The 20,452-nt window shown below is 46.4% G+C and overlaps 6 protein-coding genes across 6 annotated transcripts; 1 reads left to right on the top strand and 5 right to left on the bottom strand.

The window, feature by feature from the left end:
* Positions 1-1,271: 1,271 nt before the first annotated feature.
* N7473_011232 (glycoside hydrolase family 71 protein) lies at positions 1,272-3,134 on the bottom strand (the record flags this gene model as incomplete). Its single annotated transcript, XM_057157171.1, has 5 exons — positions 1,272-1,420; positions 1,557-2,008; positions 2,070-2,187; positions 2,373-2,910; positions 3,000-3,134. The coding sequence occupies 5 exons, from the start codon at positions 3,132-3,134 to the stop codon at positions 1,272-1,274; spliced, it is 1,392 nt and encodes a 463-aa protein (XP_057003021.1).
* A 992-nt stretch (positions 3,135-4,126) lies between these two features.
* N7473_011231 (uncharacterized protein) lies at positions 4,127-4,634 on the bottom strand (the record flags this gene model as incomplete). The annotated part of the gene is made up of 2 exons (XM_057157170.1): positions 4,127-4,226; positions 4,270-4,634. 2 exons carry the CDS (start codon positions 4,632-4,634, stop codon positions 4,127-4,129), a joined length of 465 nt encoding a protein of 154 aa, XP_057003020.1.
* A 2,257-nt stretch (positions 4,635-6,891) lies between these two features.
* Positions 6,892-7,509, bottom strand: N7473_011230 (uncharacterized protein; the record flags this gene model as incomplete). Its single annotated transcript, XM_057157169.1, has 1 exon — positions 6,892-7,509. The coding sequence occupies one exon, from the start codon at positions 7,507-7,509 to the stop codon at positions 6,892-6,894; it is 618 nt and encodes a 205-aa protein (XP_057003019.1).
* A 1,499-nt stretch (positions 7,510-9,008) lies between these two features.
* On the bottom strand, positions 9,009-12,768 carry N7473_011229 (cation-translocating P-type ATPase; the record flags this gene model as incomplete). Its single annotated transcript, XM_057157168.1, has 10 exons — positions 9,009-9,309; positions 9,362-9,679; positions 9,737-10,317; positions 10,373-10,721; positions 10,777-11,171; positions 11,227-11,467; positions 11,535-11,805; positions 11,856-12,395; positions 12,459-12,535; positions 12,590-12,768. The coding sequence occupies 10 exons, from the start codon at positions 12,766-12,768 to the stop codon at positions 9,009-9,011; spliced, it is 3,252 nt and encodes a 1,083-aa protein (XP_057003018.1).
* Positions 12,769-14,158: 1,390 nt separating this feature from the next.
* N7473_011228 (uncharacterized protein) lies at positions 14,159-15,388 on the top strand (the record flags this gene model as incomplete). The annotated part of the gene is made up of 1 exon (XM_057157167.1): positions 14,159-15,388. The coding sequence occupies one exon, from the start codon at positions 14,159-14,161 to the stop codon at positions 15,386-15,388; it is 1,230 nt and encodes a 409-aa protein (XP_057003017.1).
* Positions 15,389-16,918: 1,530 nt separating this feature from the next.
* N7473_011227 (uncharacterized protein) lies at positions 16,919-17,338 on the bottom strand (the record flags this gene model as incomplete). The annotated part of the gene is made up of 1 exon (XM_057157166.1): positions 16,919-17,338. One exon carries the CDS (start codon positions 17,336-17,338, stop codon positions 16,919-16,921), a length of 420 nt encoding a protein of 139 aa, XP_057003016.1.
* Positions 17,339-20,452: the final 3,114 nt, after the last annotated feature.

The raw sequence follows: 20,452 nt of genomic DNA, 5'->3' as shown, positions 1-20,452 counted from the left end.
AAGAGATGGTATGTGGAAATTCAATTCTTTGAGGGTCAGAGGCTTTTTATAGGGCGGATGCAAGGCAAATGGTCCTTTTAAAAATTTGCTCCGAGGTCCACGAGAACTGCTCCACAACGAATCTGGCAGTGAATGCCTATTATACAATCCAAGAATGGAGAGGACTAAAAAAAGACTGAAATACATATGAAAAACCCCCCAAGAAGATGTTCTTTCAACAGGAACTTGACTGACGGACTAAAAAGAGAAGACGGTAACTTTGAGTATCACAAAACAAAGGAATAACAGATGTAGAGAGGACGACTCGTTCTATTCATATTTTCTGTGTTTCACGACTGATCTCTTTCAAGGTTCACAATTTCTTTGACCATGCACACGGAGACCTTTAGCTCAATCCTTGGCCCAATCTTGAATAAATAGATCAAGACAAACGTCAACGTGTCCGAGGAAACGAAAGATCCCGCGGCGCTTACAATGGAAGGCATCACTGAGGAAAGATGCAGGGAATGAACCACGCCCAACTAAAACGTTCCAACTGCCAACTATTCATCCAGAATGAGGGGTCTTGGACAATGATAGACGGTCGGGGAAGGGCGACTTGGGTTCTATTGTTGGAAGGAACAAACGCCGATTTTGCTTTTTCATAATCAAACAAAAATCAAACAAAGACGGGGAGCTTTGCAGTAACTATGAAGTGATCATGCGAATGAGTGGAACCGATATCAAGAGTCATGAGCAAAAGAGATGGGGAAGTACGGAGGAACTTAAGACAGAGATAGATATATCAATAAATATAATTATACTAATCTCTTACTTAAAATAGAAGACCTAGAAACCATTCTCTTCCTCTTGAATCAATCCAGGGACCAATTTCATATACCGACCCTTTATGCCCTGGTACAGGCCGTCGGGGGACAGTATCCATGATCGCAAGAAAAACTACATAGCCCAGAATACGAGTCATCTTCACCCGGCAGGGAAACTCCTCGAATACCAGTAGATGGCGGAGCTGGGATGCGGGCCCCATATTGAGTACAAGTGCAAGGCCCAGGGGGCAGTAGCCAAATCGGCAGCAGAACACGCAGAGCCCAACGTAATTTCCTGGTCCTGTTCCGCCCGTACAAACGTTGCTGTTTCCATCACCTCCTGTTAAGCAGCTTGTGGCCGACACCGTGAGCGTCTGAGTTTGGGTCATGGTTTGAGTGATTGTTGTAGTGAAGGTTTGTGTTAAAGTAGAGGTGGTGGCTTTGCAAGGGGTAGTTGGAGGAATACTAGAGAAAGTAGATGTCGTCGCGCTGCACGTAGTGACAGACGTGGCCGATGTTGTAGAGGCAGAAATCGTCGTTGTCGAGGTAATACTGGCCGTAGGAGGTACCGTTCCTAGTGATGGTGATGCCTCGCAAGTTTGTACATGCAAGCCCTGACGGAAGGAAGCGAGGCCATCGGATTGAAGTGGATCGCTAAATTCAGCCGGCAAAGTCCCAACTAAGAAGCACTACATTAGATAAGGCCGCCCTATAGTGAAACAAACAGACCAGATCATATAACCAACTCACCATAGGCATTAAAGTTATAAAGACCACACACGCAAATGTTGATGATAGGTTTTAGACTGGTATCCGAAAGAACAACTTGACCGTTACGGCTGATAGAGAAGCTTTGGACTCCAACATTCATAGGAATCGCCTGTACAGATGCGCCAGCAGGGGCCTCGTAGATATAGACTATCCCTCCGCTGTTAACGTGAACAGAAGTAGGGGCAGTACGTAAGGAAACCACAAAAACCGAGTCCTCCATCGGCTCCCAGCCATCAGGTCGCCCAAGGAAATAGTTTCCGCTCGCATTATTTGCGGAGACCATACAAATGTCAGTCGAGTCACAATTAACATCTCGTCGAGCCGGTCGATACCAGTAGATAAGCTGATCAGATTTAATCGTTAACGATGATGTACCGGCTTTGGACGCCGCGATAAACGGCTTAGCCATATCAAGCCACCCATCATGAGGCCTACCAAATGTATTCAACGTTAGTATAAAAGGAAAGCGAAACAAAATAATCTATACCTCACATGTCATTAACCCATTTAGATGCCCCATCATCGGTGTGTTGAGATTGAAGCGGTCCAATATAATGAGATTCACCGTAATCATTCCATGTCACGATCTCAACAAAACGAGGTCCTAATGCTAGAAGTTCATTCCATCGATTGTACCATAGAAGGTCAGACGGAAAGGCCCAGTTCTTACTATAAGACACTTCAGGGCCGAAATGCGTGAAGAATCAGGGTGATACGGCTAACCGCCACGATTAGATATCTCTCTAAGTATTGATCTTTGAAATATTTCGATAGGGCTAAAAAAGGAAGACTAACGCGCAACGTATGCCTTTCCACCTAAGGCGTTTATATATGCACGATCGCCATCTGCGACAGAGATATTTTGGGTAGACGTAGGAGCCTTATTTCGGCCATTATCAGGCCACGCCATCCAGTTCAAAAGGCCGTCCACAGCCGAAACCGAAGTGTTCGTCCCATAGGACGGGTGGAAATTAGGCGCGAAGAATATCGGCTTGCCAACGGAGGCCCAAAGAGCTGCAACATCTAAGTCATCTCCAGCAAAAGTAGACACAAATATCTTATCATCTATCATCAACTGAGCTGATAGGCTAGCGTATTGAGCAATCTTTTGGCCGATCTCCTGGACTGGTCCCTTGTGCCACCAATTAAAGTCAAAGGAGAGAAATACCTTCATGGAGTTCCGAGCAGCCGACGCATACGCGAGTTGTAACTGTTGATCACTATATGGATCGAGACCGATATTGAGTGCAAAGGCATCGATGCCAAGCGAGCTGGCTCGCTTCATGTCATCGTCATACTCAGACGCACTGCTTCTATCACTCGTGATTCCTATCTGCCGCCTGTGTTAATCTTGGTATTTTACCTCTATCATCCTTGACCTGTCGATTGGTTTTATAGGGATGTTGATAGGGATCAACTGACCATGAAGTGTGCAATAACTAGCCGGTTTGCAGACTGGTCTTGGTTGCGATAGTTATAAGTGCCATTTTCTGGAAGCGAGTTGACCAGAATAACCAAACTGGACACTATTATCATGAGATATGCCTTTGTCACCATTTTGAAATTAGTGTGAGCTTGAAAACTTTGGAGAAAAAGCGATTTGGTTGACGCTCTAGTGACTTGTTCCAATTATAGAGTCGTGAAGACTAAGTTTATATGGTCACAGCACTCAGAAGATGATAAAAAGCTCACAGCGCAGCTGATCTCCGAAGTGTAACTCCAGTAAGGCCTATCTCCAGTCAGGAAGACATATCCACATATCTCAACTCAACCTAGTCCAAATTCAGGTCGGTGAATATAGCTCTATTCTGCTCACTCGCCTTCCATCCTTCTAGGGACCTGTATTTTCTTTGGGCTGTTCCACGGCAGCTATCGGCGGGCCAACATGTGTAAGATTCGAAAACGGTATGGCGTAAGGCTTTCGACTACGAAGAAAGGCCGCCATTGAAAGCTAGATCCGGATTATAATGATAAGAACAACCATAGAAAAGAGGATTTGTTCGACGTATTTCTTTCTAGATACACCTCTCCTCGGAACATGTTGCTTAGCCTCAGATTGTGTAACACTTTATCTCTCCCTGTGCAGAAACCTGAAAATTTGATAGTCAGTCGTGGACGGGGTAACATTCCGAATGTAACATAGGCATGTATTTATGCCACGTGAGAAGGAATGTGATACCTACGGGACTCGAATAGAGCGGGCCTTCAAAAGCTCATGACTTGAAGACTGACCTACACGAGCGAAAATAAGTAGTAGTTATCCGAAGGTAGGATCGGTAAGTATACATAAATCCTAGCTTATTACGAGCCAGAACCATTGAGACCAAGCCTGTTTTCATGGTTCCTGTAGATAAAATAGATAAAATGATTTAAGCATGAGGGCTGCGATAAAATATGGTACATTTATTCCAACTATATCCACACAAGAAACTTCGTCACTCATTAAAGAGAGCATCGGATACTAAGGCAGTATTTGCATCAGTCATGAACTAAAATTCTCAAATGTGACCTATAGTCTCTACTATCAGTAGCTGTTACAAATTTTCTTACTAAAAGAGAAACGAAAAGGTAACAAACTTACGTCCGAGCGGCTTCGCTCTCTTTGAGATAGACTTAGCTTGGTCCTGTTTGATTCTCGCTAAGCGGGCCCTATTTGTGAAACAAGACGATATTAGTCAACGTTATGAGCCACCTCCATTCGCAGGATGATACTGACTCCTCAGCCGCTTCTCGCTCAAGATGCTTAACATGGTCCCTTGCCTCTTTCACGGCCTTCCGGGAGGCAATGAGTGCCTTGTCGGCTTCTCTTTCGGCCGTTTCTGCACGCATTACCTGCTCCCGCGCAGCCAGAATAGACGGATCCTCGGCTGTCCTGTGAAGAAGACCACGGCGGCGAGAGCTGTTTAAAGAAGAACCAGACCCGGAAGAAAAAGAAGAATGAGTAGAATGAGATGATCGACTCCCGAACAGTCCTGAGTGAGTCTTTGTTTGATTTGGATCATCAATGCTCCGCCCAGAGGAGGAGCTAGCAGTAGAATCACGGTGGAAGATAGGCATGACTTAGAATCGGCCTGCCAGGTGATAAGTAGAGTATTTGTATATAAAAACGAGCAAATCCCGAGTTGTTCCTGGACTGGGGATAGGGAAAGATTTAAGAATTATATCGAAGCCCGAGAAGATGGTACTTATATATTACATTCTGCATCTTATTTGTATATAGCTGACGTCAGGGAATGCTCTGCCATTGACTATAAGCGCTCAGATTTTTATTAGTTATCAATTTCACTTCACCGTTTACAGGCCTCGGTGACGTCAGCTTCCTAGGGGGTCAAACCTAGCTTCAGCGATTGCCGCCATCAGATACTCGCTGTGAGTTTCCAGGAGATCAATAAGCCAGGATAAATGTTAAGGTAAGAGCGCTCAAAATGTACACAAAATTTGTCTTTGATTTATGTTGCGTCATTTGGCAAATGTGCGGTTATGCAAATAAATTAAATGCCCAATGGGCGCACTGCCCAGTAAAGTCAAATGCCATAAGCCCCATGATCACTTCCATATCAGGGGGGAGCTTTAGCCTAGGTCGGGACTGGAAGTGTAGATCCCCGTTGACAGGTAGCTGCCACGGGCTGTGGCGTTGAATGCGAGATTACCTCGTGCGTCATATTGTGCGGTCAATGCCCTTGGAAAAAATTTGCTTTGAGATGATTGATTGTGAAATATCGGGGAATAACACGAGTTAAGGCCTCCATTACAAGCAAGCTAATATCGGTGGCTTATTTCTGATTCCTCTGTTGAAAGTAGATTTGTTCAAAGATAAGTATCAGTCGTCGAGAACAGCTCTCGAGCCCTGCGCCCGATGTCTCTATGTCGCGAATCATAACGGCTATTGAGCTTTCGCTTGGTCAGGCTTGAGTAGTATTTCCATATATGCCACTTTTGTAGCTATCGAAATTTTGGAGTGGTTGACTGGTGAAATGACGATCTTTAAGCTCTTCCCATGAAGACAAAGATTACGCGACCGTTACCTAGTAGTTGGGCGAAAGGTGGCATTGACTAGTTTGTCAATTACTGAGTCACAATTGAACATTTTTTACAACTAACGAATCAAATTCAAGCTACGTCTCTACATGTATGTGGCGCATCGATTGGAGTCTCATTATTGTTATCAGTTGATGGAGACAATAGGTTCACTCAATACCCACCCGCCACCTCCGTTAGTATAGGAAGCCACACTCCACTCTTGCCAGAGCAAGAGGATTTTTCATGTTAATACCGAAGCCCTCAAATGCGGCCAATGTTAATCTAAGTTAAACTTTTCTCTCAAGGGCTAAAATACTATAATTCAGACCAACGGATATTAACCTCACATGCACTTGGTAGATATAAGCTGTCAAATTAATCTGCCCAAGTTGTGCGTCCCCACCGGTCGGCCAGCATCTTACCCACCGAAAATCTCACACACGTAAGGTATCTGAGCCACAAATCACTAACCTTGGCCACAGTTTGTAATTATGGAGTCACATGTTTCTCACCCAGGGTGCAACAGCTCACACGATAACGCAGTCGTCTCTCTCAAGCTCTCTTTATCATCAAAGCCAGCGTGATATGCGAGGAAGAGGGAATAGGCCAAGGCATTACGATTTGGTCCAATACTGGGTGTTCAGCCTTCTCCCACACAAGTTATGATCAACTAAAGCCATGGTATGCTGTGAGTGGCAGCTACGTAAAGCAAAACTATTGAATGGGCTGCGACGGATATGTTTTTTGGCGACATTGCAATATCAGGTTAATCGTTAAGGAGAAACAGCAACGTCAAAGTGGAGACATCATCGGTACCCTCACACAACACAGGCCAGGGCAGGACTTTATATGTGCTGAAAGTGACAAATATAGAGACTTCTACTTCTTGAACGGCTAAATAACATGAATTTCAGGGTATTATTTTCTATCATCTAGAACAATCAGGAATGAATTAAGTGATGATAACGTTTTTTCGATCACCTTGGATCAGCCCTGTGTTGGTGGAGCATTGCCGCGCGGCATGTGCGTGTGCCATTGAATTATATTCTACTCCACCACATCACCAGTGGCTTTCTCACGATTCAATATTGCAAAAATAGTTCAGACCATGAGTTTCATCACGAAGCTAAGCAAATTAGTGAGAACATGCAGTTGAGGACGGTGGAAACGGCCAATAGGAGCCTCTGTTCACGTCAGAACCATACGTCAAACAAGTCGCAACCACGTCAAGCGAATTTTTAGTAGCTCTACTTAAGGCTCTTGTTCTTATTCCCTATAGACCCAACTTTCCTTGTTATTTCCCTCTCTCGTGGTAGCTTATGATCAACATGACCAGACTCCGAGGAACAGCTATTCTGCTACTAGCGTCGCATTTTGCATTAATCGCATGCCAGCCGTATAGGCCCTCAACGTCTTCAATCGAATCCGAAATATATGATGTTCCATCATCCAGTACCGATGAAAACTTGAACCATCCTAGTGCACGAGACGATATCGATCGAGTCATCATTATCGCTCGTGATACACCCACAACCTCCGAATCAACAACATTAACAACAACCGCGAGTACGAGCTCAGAAACATCGACGAGTACAACATATTCGGACACATCAACCACCTCTACTTCGTCAACCTCAGCTTCCACTTCCACTTCTACTAGCACATCATCTACTTCGACTATAACTACGAGTACAAGCTCAACCACATCGACCTCTACCCAGTCTACAACCACTTCAACTTCGACGACCTCCAGTAGGTCGACGACGACAGCAACAAGTTCTTCTACAACGACCACTACCGCCTCTGCCACAAGTACCACAAGTGCCGAAATTGCCGAGTGGAATCGCAAGGGAAACATCGCGGCTACCATCTTCTCCTGTTGTCTCATCTCGCTATTTTCCGGTGTCAGCATTTTGCACTGTGCTAGGGATCGGGCGAAATCCAAGCGCCTTGCCGCACGAGAGCTTATGAGTGCCAAACCTACAGAGCCACTTGTTGCATCTAGAGGAGGTTCCACTGCCGAGCTTATCCCTGACCGCTCGTCGATCCTGTTTAAGGATAATCCTTTTGGTGAGCAGCGTCCACAGACTGCGTACAGTGCAGTTAGGTCAAATAATGGCTGGGGGAGAGTATCCCCGGCAGAGCAAAATGCAACAACAGAGAGGTCAATGCCGGTTAACGGGAGCTCGAACGGGGATCGTCAGCATGAAACTTTGGTCTGAACGCACTATGGAATCATGAAAAATCGGTAACCCAAGCTGGTTGTTATGACGATTGCACATTGTACTTTTCCTTGTCACACTGACCTCAAGCCATCATATCCAAGGGTTGAATGGACTGGGAGTGCGCTTTAGCCATGATACTAGTGGTTTGCAGCCAGATCCATATCCGGTTCAGAGCCCATGGCTTGCAAAAACCTCAAGCCAAGGCTTGTGGACTATTTCGACCTCAAGTCTCCACGACCTATTACACTCAGCATTAGAGGGGACGCCAGCAGCGGATAGCCACAATTTGAGTTGTTCAGCGGGTAGTGGCTGTGCTAATCTGATTATTGCTGCCTGATTTGTCAGGCAGTAAATGAAAACCCAAATCCATGTTTCCTTTTTAATCAATCGAGATCCCGCCCAATTTTCTTTCTTGCATTCGCTACCTAGTAACTCATAACTAAGTTATCTTCTTTGTACCTGGGAGTAGTTCGTCTCAAGAAGCATAGGCTATCGCAACGAAATTAGTTGCTCGCACCTATTTCCCACCAAGATATATATTGTACTATGTAGGCGACCTGCGTAGTCAGGGGACAACTGAGGGGGTTCGGGTTTACACCTGTATTAGGGGTTCGTAGATTTCTTCTCTTTGGTTTGGCTCCTTGTTTATTCTTTTTGTTTCATGAATTTTTTTTTTTCACTGACTTGGAGGATTACGACGGATTGGAAAGGATATATCGTCATTAAAAGGGGAATCGCTTATGGACAAGTCATTGACAGTGTTTACCTACCGGGATAAATTTGTTTGATTGTCTTCGTCTTCTTTTGCTCGCATCACATTTGCTTTTTAGTACCACCTATCTCAATTAGGATTTGTTCGCCTGCAGTACATGCCCTGAGAGGGCATCATATGTATTCCTGCCGTCCTTGTAATGCTGTTTCTGCTCTGGGTCTTCGTCTCGGGCGTCTATGTCTCTCGTGCCTCGACTACAAAGCCATGTTAAGAAGAATTCGCATGCAAGAGATTATCGGCGTGCGTGTATTCACAGAGAATGTCAGATCAAAAGAAAAGAGTGGGGCAAAAAGAAGACATGAGATCGAACGAAATCATTTGATTTAAGTAATACAGGAAACATGGCAGGGCCACGCGAGAAAGCGGAAGTTGTAGAACTGTTCACCTTGGACTAGAGTTACAGTAAGGAAGATATCACCATGCTATTCTTGCAAAGAACTGGTTGGGCCAGCGACGAACTGCTGCCTTCCTGGCTTCGTCTAGGCAAAGTAGTCCGAGGCCCAGAGAAGCAGGGAGAAAGAAATGCTCTGCAGGTATGCCTGATGTGTTGAGAACAATTTGCAAACTTGGGATATAGAGCCAGATGACAGCAATGCCCAATGAGAACACGATTGCTGGGAAGAGATACAGATTTTGGGTGTCTTTATTGAATGCAGGTGGATGCTGAAAGATTGAGAGATGGCGAGTCCGCACGGCCATGAGATTGAACCATTGCCTGTATCTGAATTAGTCGACTGACAAAACTTCCATGTGAAGGAGAGACGCACATGATGACAAGGTTGATGAAGTAGATCGAACTAGCTTCATTCACACGTGCATTGTAGTAGTCGACGTCTATTCCCGATGGAATTTCACCAAACTTGAACCATAGGTCAGAGAACGGGATGCCATTCCTCTGAAGATACCAGAAAGCCATGGCGAAAGAACAAACGGTCTCAATCATCCCAATAACGGCGTAAGAGTGGAATATGAGCTTCCAATCAACAAGCCGAGTCTTGGTTGGATGGCGTGGTGGGCGATAGAGTACATCTGCTTCAGGGGCCTCATATGCCAGAGCAACTGCAGCGGCACAGTCCGTAAAGCAACTAGGAGTATTTGTTAATTAATCACTCATGGTAAGAATTAACGGACCGTGTTCTTACCAAATGATAATCATCAAGAATGATGACAATATTTGCGGGATGCCGAATATCAAGTTGGTAAAAACGGGCCAGAATTCGGACCAGGAACCGGCCGGAAGGAGGTATGCGACTGTCTTTTTGAGATTGTCAAACACTACCCTTCCATATCGAACAGCCTCCACAATGGCTGCGAACGAGTCAAGTAGGACCATATCGGCAGCTTCAATGGCAATATCCGAGCCGCTCGCGACACTGATACCAATATCAGCTGCTTTGAGAGCCGGGGCATCGTTGACACCGTCTCCTGTCATAGCGACCGTTTCACTTCTGGACTGCAATTCTCGCACGATTCGCAACTTCTGATGGGGGGTAGTACGGGCGAAGACAATTTCACGATACTTGCATAGCTGTTCCCATTGCAACTCGTTAAACCCCATCAAATCGCTTCCACTGACAAGCAAGGCGGATGGAGACGAATCAACGTTTTTCTCGTCGAATGCGGGTTCCCGAGAGAGTGCAGACGAATCGTGGACGAAGTCAGAGGTCACGATACCACATTGGCGGGCAATCGCAAGTGCCGTCTGACCAAAGTCACCAGTCACCTGTGAGAATGTTAGTGTTTAGAAGGAATCAAGTTGTTCGAACTGGGCGGTGTACCATGAAAACACGGATTTGGGCCTGTCGCAGAATTTTGATGACCTCGGGGATTTCTGAGCGCGGTGAATCGATCAGTCCCACAAGGCAGACCAGAGTAAGACCCGTCTTCGCTTCATGGAGCATCTGCGCCTCATATTCTGGCCCCGAGGGATCTGTGGAAGATCCATCCTGGGCCAATACCTTGCGAGCCAAAAGCAGAACTCGTTTGCCGTCGGAAGACCACTCCTGAATCCTTTCTTCAACTTTGCGCAAAACATCTTCACTCAATGGCCGAGTTTCGCCGTCTGGTCCTAGAATGTGTGTACAACGAGTGACCAAGATGTCAGGGGCTCCTTTGATAGTGAACAGCCTTGGAAGGACGTCAATGTTTGCTGAAAGCTCATTTGGGGATGATTTGAACGCACATATCATCTGGCCGAAATTTCGAAGCCTCCGTCGGTGATAGCGATAATCCAGGGCTGTCTGCCCTGGCTGAGGCAAACGTCTTGATCATGAATTTATTTTTGCTGTCGAAAGCCAGGGTATAAAGGGACTTCCATGCTTGTCTCTCTTCAGAAACAGGTCCTAATCCTTCTGAGAATCTAAGGATTGCTTGGTCAGTAGCGTCACCGAAAATGGCTCTTTCACTCAAAGGCAGATTCTGAGAATTGTTGTCAAACTCAGCAGCATTACAAAGACCGGATAAAGAACGAAGCTGATGCATAGCAGATTGGTTGATTTGGGACGCTTTATCTGAACCCGTTGTATCCCAAGTCGAGCTCTCTGTGTGCACCGCATAGTCTGTGACAGACATTCGATTCTGAAGCAGCTTATCAGCATCATGTGGAACAGTGTCGTAAAGGTAATGGACATACCCGCGTTAACGTGCCAGTCTTGTCAGTGCATATCACAGAGACTGCCCCCAGAGTTTCGACAGTCTTGAGAGATTTGCACAGAACTTTGTTCTTCTTTAACAAGTTGGCTGTGATCGTCAGGCTGGCAGTGACGGCAATTGGCAAGCCTTCCGGAATATAGGCAATAGCGACACTGACGCAATCAACAATAAGGGTAGGTACGTTGATGTAGTCCGGATGCGCTTTGCGAAGCCACCCGCCCCTAATAAATTGTGAGACCCTGCCTGCATTCGTCGAATGAATCCTTGAGCTTGTAGGGTGATACATACCAAACCGCAGCGAGAATTACAATCCAAATGACCATGATGATGAAAATCAATAGTACAAACCGCAATACCTCCGTTTCAATGGTTGTCAGACCAGTTTTTGGCTCACCCGCAAGCTTTGCGATGCGCCCGAAGACGGTCGAGTCGCCTGTAGCCACGACGATTGCTGTAGCCGTACCGGAAACGCAGTGTGTGCCTTGGAGACCAATGCATCGTGTTTCAAGGTAATTCTCGGACGTGGAGTCGATCGTAGCCTTGATGGGATTTGACTCGCCTGCAACTGTTAGTGACTTTGAACCTAGCGAGTGTCCACATAAAACGTACCCGTAACAATAGAGCGATCGATCGTTAGGTCGTGTGAAGCTTCGATGAACCTCACATCCGCTGGTATCTTCGTGCCTGATTTGATGAATACTGTATCGCCTGGAACAATCTCCGTGGATACAACCTCAGACCGAAGCCCATCTCGGAGGATAAGACACGATTCAGGTAGCATCGCGGTAATCGATGCCATCACACGAGACGAGGACCAATCCTGCCAGGCATTGAAGCCCGCTTGGATGACAAATACCGCGAGTAGAACGATGCCCAGTGCAAGGTTAGCCACAGCCGGGGGTTGACCAAGCGGCTTCCATGAAATGAAGACCAGGATACCACCGATGAGAAGAATTGAACCAAAGCCCTTGAAAAAGTAACCGAATATTTTCCATAGCCAGGGGTTGGGCAGAGGGGAAATCTTGTTGAGGCCGTATTGTTTCAGACGCTCAGCGGCTCTGTTCGTAGACAAGCCAGACATCACATCGGCGCTGAGTTGCTTTTGTACCTCCTCCACAGACAGAGTGTGCCAATCCGTGCTTTGCCATTCTATTGTCGGCGTTAGCGCGCGCCCACAAGCTGGATTGAAAGGTGGAAGTTAGGCTTCATTACCTTCGGCTAATTTGTCTCTGCGACCCTGACGTTTGAACCGTTGCTCTCTCTGCGCGTCATCCTCAATCTCGAACGAACTTGAATCTTGACATTAGCGCTAATAGGGTGAGAAGGGGATCATGGGGACTGACAGGCTTCGATATTCGATTGGAATAGCAGCTGCAGGATCAATTGATCGCTGACTGGCTCGTCTTTGAACCTGATGTTTTTTGTTGCCCTTCGAGCGCACATGTTCGTGGGGCCAGATGGAGCGATTAGCCGACTCCTCGTCTGCAGCATTCCAGCGCACGGAAGTGACTAATGGCGGCATTGTGGCAGACTAAGTCACAGACTCTCTGTCAACGGCCAAGGCAAAATAGAATCAATGTTGAGTGGAAGTTAACATGTTGCGCCGTGCAGGGTTTTTATAGTCCCTCTGCCGACCAAGCCCACCATGATAGACTGAGGCATTTGCACTTGCGATGACCAGTGTGTTGACTTGGATCGCGTCGAGGGTGAGATTGAGTACGATGCCGTCGTAGGTCAGACGTGGTGCGAGAGATTTGGTCTGTCCAATCATGCCGGTAGCTGATGGAGTTGGTTGTGCTTCGTTCCTGACAGTCCTGAGATCGCGCTAGTTACAGTAGCTGTCAGGTTGTCAGCACATGAGCAGGGCCCATGGCCCCCCACGTGTGGATGCGTGGGGCGGCTTGCGGAGTCGGACGAAGCCATCTCGTTGGACGGAACAAGTCACTCACTATCCAGGTGCATGGCGCAGGTCTCCCGCTAAGAGCAGTCAGTAATAATGCCGCATGAATGCTCTCGATCAACGTCACATTGCCGACCGAACGAAATGGCCTAGTCTGGTACTGTCGAAGAAGACTCGGACCAAGACTGGATGATGTGGCTTGGCGCCATCGTGACTTGCGGAGATGTTCACTGGCTCTCCAAATCGCGCGTGTCAAACCGACCACATTTCTCCTGTCAAGGTGTGTTCCATGCCACTCAGGTTCATGGACCTTGCAATCGAAACATCAAAGAGGGATGGAATTTCTGGCTTCATCATGCTAATTATGGGACATTGCTGAAATGTACAGAGGGAACAAAGTGAACATGGTGAAACAATGAAGTCAACTCAATATCACGTGCTCATTATGCCTGCTGTTTCTGCCGGGCGGTGTGACATTGGACGGGTGGCGCATGTTGGGCTTTTGTTCAGGTTCAGCCTCCCTCGTATTCCATCTCAGGAGAGAATCGGTTATTTCTCCCCTGGCAGATTGACAGATGTGAATGTCGCCATTAGGTAAACAGGGTATTGGTCCAATAATGGCCATCTTGGTATCGGTCCGGCAGTGAAAACAAGCTGCAGAATCCACTACAGAGTGACTAACCTCGGGGGCAACGAATCAACGATCGAAGTCATGGTTGGGGTCCCCCGCAGTCGGGGATGTTCCCGGTGTATTCAGCGCAGGATCAAGGTCAGTTGTTAATCCAGCATATTTCATGGGTTACACTGGGAGCCCCAGTGCCCACCAAATGATGCAGAGAGACACTTCCAATTAAGGCCCGGAGCGATGAGCTAAAATGACATACAGTGCGATGAAACACGCCCAGAATGCGTGCGGTGCACTAATCGCGGGTCAAAATGCCCGGGTTATGATCGTGCCCGCAAATTCAAGGACCAGACGCAAGATATCATACAAAAACATGCCCGGTCAGCCATGGATGAACAATTTGCCCCAAGTTTGGCTTACGAGGCGATCAGCATTCAAACCAGAGAATCCTTCGAAGGATGGCTCAGGTATTATTTCCCTAGTGTCAGTGCCTGCGTTGATTCCCGGGTGCAGGTGACCTGGATGGGGTTCTTCCGGAGCGGATGGTCCACGTTTCCCCCGGCTCTAGTGTGGGCCGTTCGCGCTCTGACGGCTTTACTTATGGGGGCCTCACAAGACAATCGGCAAGCGATCCTGTGCGCTCGTCATATGTACAGCCGGGGAGTCCGTCATTTAGCTTCTCTCATACAGACCGAGTCAGCACTCACAGACGAAACTCTGGCAGCGGCCATCTTGCTGGGCGGGTATGAGGTTCTAGATGGTAGCAGTGACCGTTCCTGGATCATTCATGCACGCGGCATCTGCCAGCTGATGCGCGCTCGTGGTCCTTCCGCACATGAACGTGGCATGGGTCGGACCCTTCTCATGTGTTGGCGACCTTATATAGTTGCAGATGCCTTTATCCACGGGGTGCCATGCTTCTTAGGCGATTCGGAGTGGACTTGCAAATCGATGACCACAGAGATTGCCAGAGCGGAAGATGAGCAAGGACTGGGTAGCCTCATAGGTCAGACAGCTGATTATGCATTCAACGAAGTCGCCAAGTGCCCTGGTTATCTTGCGACAACGAAACAAATTCTCATGGCAAACTCACCTGCTCTGGCACTTACGCGGAAATCCCTCTTGGGCAATCTTCTGAAATCAAAACAAAATCTTGTCGAGCTCGACCTCATGTTGTCAGCTACGAAACCACCAGCTGGTTTTGTTGGAGTGATTCCGTCGAGGCATGCCACAACCTTAGTGCACGGATCTCGTGGTTGTATCGACTCTGCCATCGCGTTGCTCGACCGTTTACTGGCCGCGCTACCGACAGACTCGAGGGATTTTGCTAATTCTCAGTCGCTCGGCTCGATAATTCAAAGTATCACCATGCATAACGATCAAGTATGGCAATTCCCTACAAAGAAAAGCCGTCTTGAAATTCCACCGAGTCAACGAGCTGGCAGTTTCAGATATTCGCAAGATGCGAACCCTCGTAAATATGCTATCGGGGATCGGCTGGATCGATTTTCGTTAACAATGGGAATGGGGAGCCTGTTACCAAATTCCTGTGGCATCCCGCAACTCTCTGCGGATGATGCCATCTCAGGCCACTTTACCAAATCTTCTTCAACGTAAAAGCTTTAATTGTTTGGCTGATACCCATTCATGTATGATACGACTCAGTGGCGCTTTTTGTGTTCCCTTTTCTCGACTTCGAGAGAGCAAAAATAACAATGAATAAGCTTTTCACGTGGTGGCGTAGATTTCAATACATTATTTTGGCCCTCTAGGCCTTTCAGCTATCTCGCTTGATGTCGCCGGCGTTTCAAATAGTAATTTCCGGGTAAGACGTAGAATGGGCTGACTGGCATATCGCGAATGATGCTAATAGCACGGAGGTACCTTTTCGTCGAAGACTCAAAATGAAGTGTTCTTGTATTTCTGGGCTGACTAATGGCTGGTAGGATTCCTGTGACACTGTAACATGTGTATTGATTCTCTGAAATGATTTCCGCTTAATTTGTCTCCCAGCGACGGTCTGGTTGATTAGTTCTCTCGTCACTGAAGGAACCACCGGAACTACACCCCCTAACCAACCAGGTGTTGACTGAGAGAGAGAAAGAAGGCAATATACAATTGTGCTAGACCTTATTTTCTTACCCGCACGAAAAGATTGAATTCACCCAAGAGCATAAGAAGTGTGACAGAAATCGGGAGCTTAATCACCGGAAGCGCCGGTATCTATCTAGACTGTGTACATAAAGACCTAGGTATGTTTCTACCCTGTCACTTGTGTCCTATAATTAGAAGAGTGATGTGCTCCCTAAATATAGCGGGTTCAATAAGTATACAATGTCGGATTTACGCCGTGTGCATAAACCAGAGGAGTGCACGAAGCGTATGTGCAAGGTCGATCGAATACCACGATTATGGAAGGGAGACTAAAGTGCAATAGAGGTGGGTCAGCAGCGAACAGGTTGAACAGTGGAGAGGTCAACACAGTTTAATCAGAATTGCCTTGAGCTCTATTCGTGAGTGAAAAGGGTGTCAAACTTGTTTCATTTAGCTAGGAAAATAGGCAGTATTTATAACTTTAGGTACATGGCAGAATGTCGCAGGAAAGGACTAATAAAATTTCAGAATAACATGGGGGCATATGAGAGTGTTAGGAATCTCCTTGTTCTTTCCATCTGATCACATGTTGACATTATCACTAAGTTAGCTCCGATATATTATACCTTTATACTTAACTACTAGACCCGGTACGAACGCCTTATATATCTATATACTCGATTTAGTAGATTAACGGTAGCAGAGGAAGATATTCGTGTACAATAGAAGCGAGTATTAGCGTTACTACTAAAGAAAGGTACTAATATGAAGGCGGGCCATATCAAAAAGTCCGAGCGGCTACTATCGGGAAAGTCTCGTGGAGATTAAGGTGAGAGCATAAATCGACAGCGTTTATAGCTACGATCAAGATGAACTAAATACTTACTCAGTCTGTAGCGCCTCGTTACGGACTGGGACCAGAGCACAGTAGGAAGCTGAATGAGGCAAAAAAGTTATTGTAGTACATAAAGTATTTGGATCTAGATCTCCTACCCCCTAAACAGATAACTCCACGAGCGATCAATGATTCGCAGAGGAAACAAAAACATCTCATTACCAGTTCCCGCTCCCGTGGGTAGCCCAACCCCCGGTCGAGGTAGCTGTCTGAGTGCAGGTGGTAGTGACACTGACGGTGTCAGTAGTGGTGATGGTATCGGTAATGGTGACGGTAGCTGTAGCGGTGATGGTGTCCGTAGTGGTCACGGCATCCGTAGTGGTGACGGTAGCCGTGGTGATGACGGTAGCCGTAACGGTTGATGTACACCAGGAACTGTGAGGCTTGAGCAAACGCGAATTGTGGATAAATGGATAAACATTTGTGAATACTAACGTAGAGACCTTTTTCAGCCAGCCCGACTCTTGCGCGATGCGCTCGCAAGCTGCCTGGTCACATGTGCCATTGTGTTCGAGCAACCCAGGCAGCGCCGTGACATGGGCACACACAGTTAAAAGGGTGAGGAGGGAGAATTGCATCTTGAGGGGTATTTCGTTGCAGTTGGGAGTATGTAGAACAGTTTGCCTGGGGTCCAGGGTTCTTTTGTCTTTATAGGGATAGATTAATCGTAGACGAAGGTAGACCTATATATAGCCTGCTCATGGTAACGAATTTAGTACTAGGCTACAATGATTTGAATATTTGTCTAGATGCTTCATTTACCATGGTAGGCAAGGTTTATGCATCGTAGGGAAGGAATGTGAGCATGAAGCTTCCCATCCTTCAAATAAAGGGATAGCTCTAATTCCTCGACGCCACAAATACAGTCTCCATTAACAACCCTCGAAACATCTATATTATTGGTGGCTCTGGAGTTCCGGATGCTACAATGCATTCAACAGAAAGGCTTAATATGTGTGAGTCTGAATCGGAGACAATGCGTCCCTATCTAAAGAAAAAACGCCCCTGTTCTTGGAAAGGGCTCCATTATTGGAATTTATTAGACTTCTTTAACCTAGCAATTATTTACGTGTTATTTAGGTGAAGAATTCTTTCATTGTTGGGTCTCAAAAAAGACTCGAGTTCTTGCACGCTGTGGCCATCGTCTATATCTATACTCTTCCAATGCGAGGCAAAAGTAATTGCCTCCGTCATTTAGTAAAAGGCGCATCCCATACAGTATCCCTAGAATGAGCCAGGTGTTGCTGCTTAGAATTGCAGGCTTTGCAGGCTTGCTGTCGTTGGCCCAACTATTACAAGGCTTCGATCCGAAGATGGGAGATTCGAGGAAGCATGTAAGGTGTTTCTGTTATCCATTTTTGTCTTCAGGCAGTAACGATCGAGACTTCTTGGATGACAAACTTGTAATTTCCTTAGGATAATAGTAATATCATTAGCGGGTTCTTGGTCTGTTACTCCAAATCAAGTGCCAAATGCATGGTAGGTTCGTATGATTGGCATATTTGAAGTAGGATTTTCTTGCCCTTTCAGGCGACATTTGATTCCGTTCCGAAGCATCCATGTGGGGTGCTGGAGTGCCTATCACGCAAAATCCAGTGTGGAATCACAGCTGGACCAGAGAAGCCTGGTATAAAACCAATTGTCGGTAGTAGATCCAATGTGAAAGGTGTCACTTAATATATAAAGCATTCAATTGAAGGAGAGTAGATTCCACAGCGGAGGTCAGATGCAAGCAGGGTACTGAAGTCTCGGTCCTTGTGGAATAAAGTACAACGGATAGCTGCATTGACATCTGCAAAAAGATGTTGACGCAACCTTCCGTTTCCGTAATGTTCAGGGGAAAACTCATAATTTTATGGAATTACATGCAACTTCACAACGAAGAATACATTTTCTCGAACCCCAGCCAGTATCCCCGAGTCTCTCTGCCAGACCATAATAATCGTATTAGCGAATGGCGCGAACTTTGATTTATCGTTTCCCTCCCAATCCTGAATGATAAATAGACAATTTATTTGACCAGAACCGAATCAACGAAAGGCAATGTGGGATGTCAAGCCTAAAGCTGAAGCCCCTTGCTATGTATTCAAAGTTGGAGCCTGTCCTTTCATCTAAACTAAGCCCTGGTCGCCCTACCGAGCTTAGCCCATTTTGAAAAGGTCACAGATATCAGTCTTTGTGGACCTCTTCAGGATATAGAGCGTTGGCAGGATTCCATCCCAAGCGAGCTCAAAATGAGCCGTTAAAGTCTTGTCAATGGTATTGTTGCTTGCCAGGTGCTACCTCCTCTCATAGTGCTACTTTTTGGTGGCACAACGGCGGCTACTTTGCTGGTCAATTACGATTTAGGTACCAGAAATGGTTTGGGGTTTCGCCAAGTCTAGGATGATTGTGCAGCCGAAGACATTCATTCCGCAGAGTCTCGAACGCGGGAATTTTTCTAGGTGGCTGTAGCACAGACCGCTAATTCTTGAATTGGAATGCACGCACCTGAAAAGAACCGTGAGTATCAGGACAATCTGACGAATGGAAGTCTGTCTTATGCAGAGAACCTATCAAACGGGTTGGAATCGTGTCAGAAGATTGAATTTGTTAAGGACCGGATGACCTAGAGGGAGGAAGGTCTCGATCTTTGACATCTCTTTAATCAATCTAAAGGGTCAGTGTCCTGACAGGAAAGGCTTGTAGAGAGAAATAACCTCAAGTAAATTGCTTTCGTTGAAAAACTATCGATATTATTTTTTGGTATGTATGACACAGGATCGCCAAGGGATCAACGCGGCATTAGGACTGTGACATTCCACATTAGCCCTGGTGCAGACAAAAACAATTATAAATATGCTCAGACTGGCTGGACTTTGTATTGGCTAATTGTGCGCCAGCACTGGGTGGCATGAATCATTGCCTCCAAGCCGCTGAACCCAACATATATCTCATAACTATTTTCTCTCTAACTATTTTTTATTGGTCCCCCGCACCTTTGTCAACGGCATCAAGAGATTCATAGGCGGCCTATGGGGTTACCGAAATTAGAGTTCCTGTCAAAACGAGCTGAATCGGTATAGACTAGTATGCATATGGACGAATAAGAAATACCGGAACCATCAGGTAAAGAGTGATTGGTTGATTAAAGAAGGAAAACTAGAACGAATGGAAAAGGGACAAGTTGAGCTGTCCCATGGCGGTGTAACCGAGTATTCGAGTGACAATACCGATGTCTAGGTGTTACTCGCATATTACATACAGTGCAAACACAGGAAATGTGGGTTGGATTTGGACTACCACTCCCATGTCACTGTAATAAATCTCTCCACTTTTTCACAGTTCCCTAGGGAGGGGCCTACAGGTCCCCAGGAGCAATGTTCTTGGACCAAAATGCTTAGCCCCAAAAAGATGGTGATTGCCAGTTGAGGATTCTGACACGGGCACTCAGAGGAAAGACAAGTAGACTTGGTCCTCACACTTCGATCAACGTTACTCTGGTGGACGATCACTCTGTGCAAGCTTTCCTAATCTAGAGTAGACTCATGTACATATTCCTAAGAGTAGCAATTCGTAGTTAAGTTAGTAGGTTTCAGTATGTAATCAATGGGTAACTAACGTAATTCACAAGCAGGTGGCCCACACAAGCGAGCCGCCCGGCCCAAAACACCATAGTAAAGGCCATAACTTACAACCCAATCTGCATGTCC

Source organism: Penicillium subrubescens (genome assembly GCF_028828155.1).
Source record: "Penicillium subrubescens strain IBT 31985 chromosome Unknown utg000010l_segment0_segment0, whole genome shotgun sequence".
Lineage (NCBI taxonomy): Eukaryota > Fungi > Ascomycota > Eurotiomycetes > Eurotiales > Aspergillaceae > Penicillium > Penicillium subrubescens.
The sequence above is the reverse complement of the archived record's forward strand: the minus strand, read 5'-3'. Positions and strand labels throughout refer to the sequence as shown.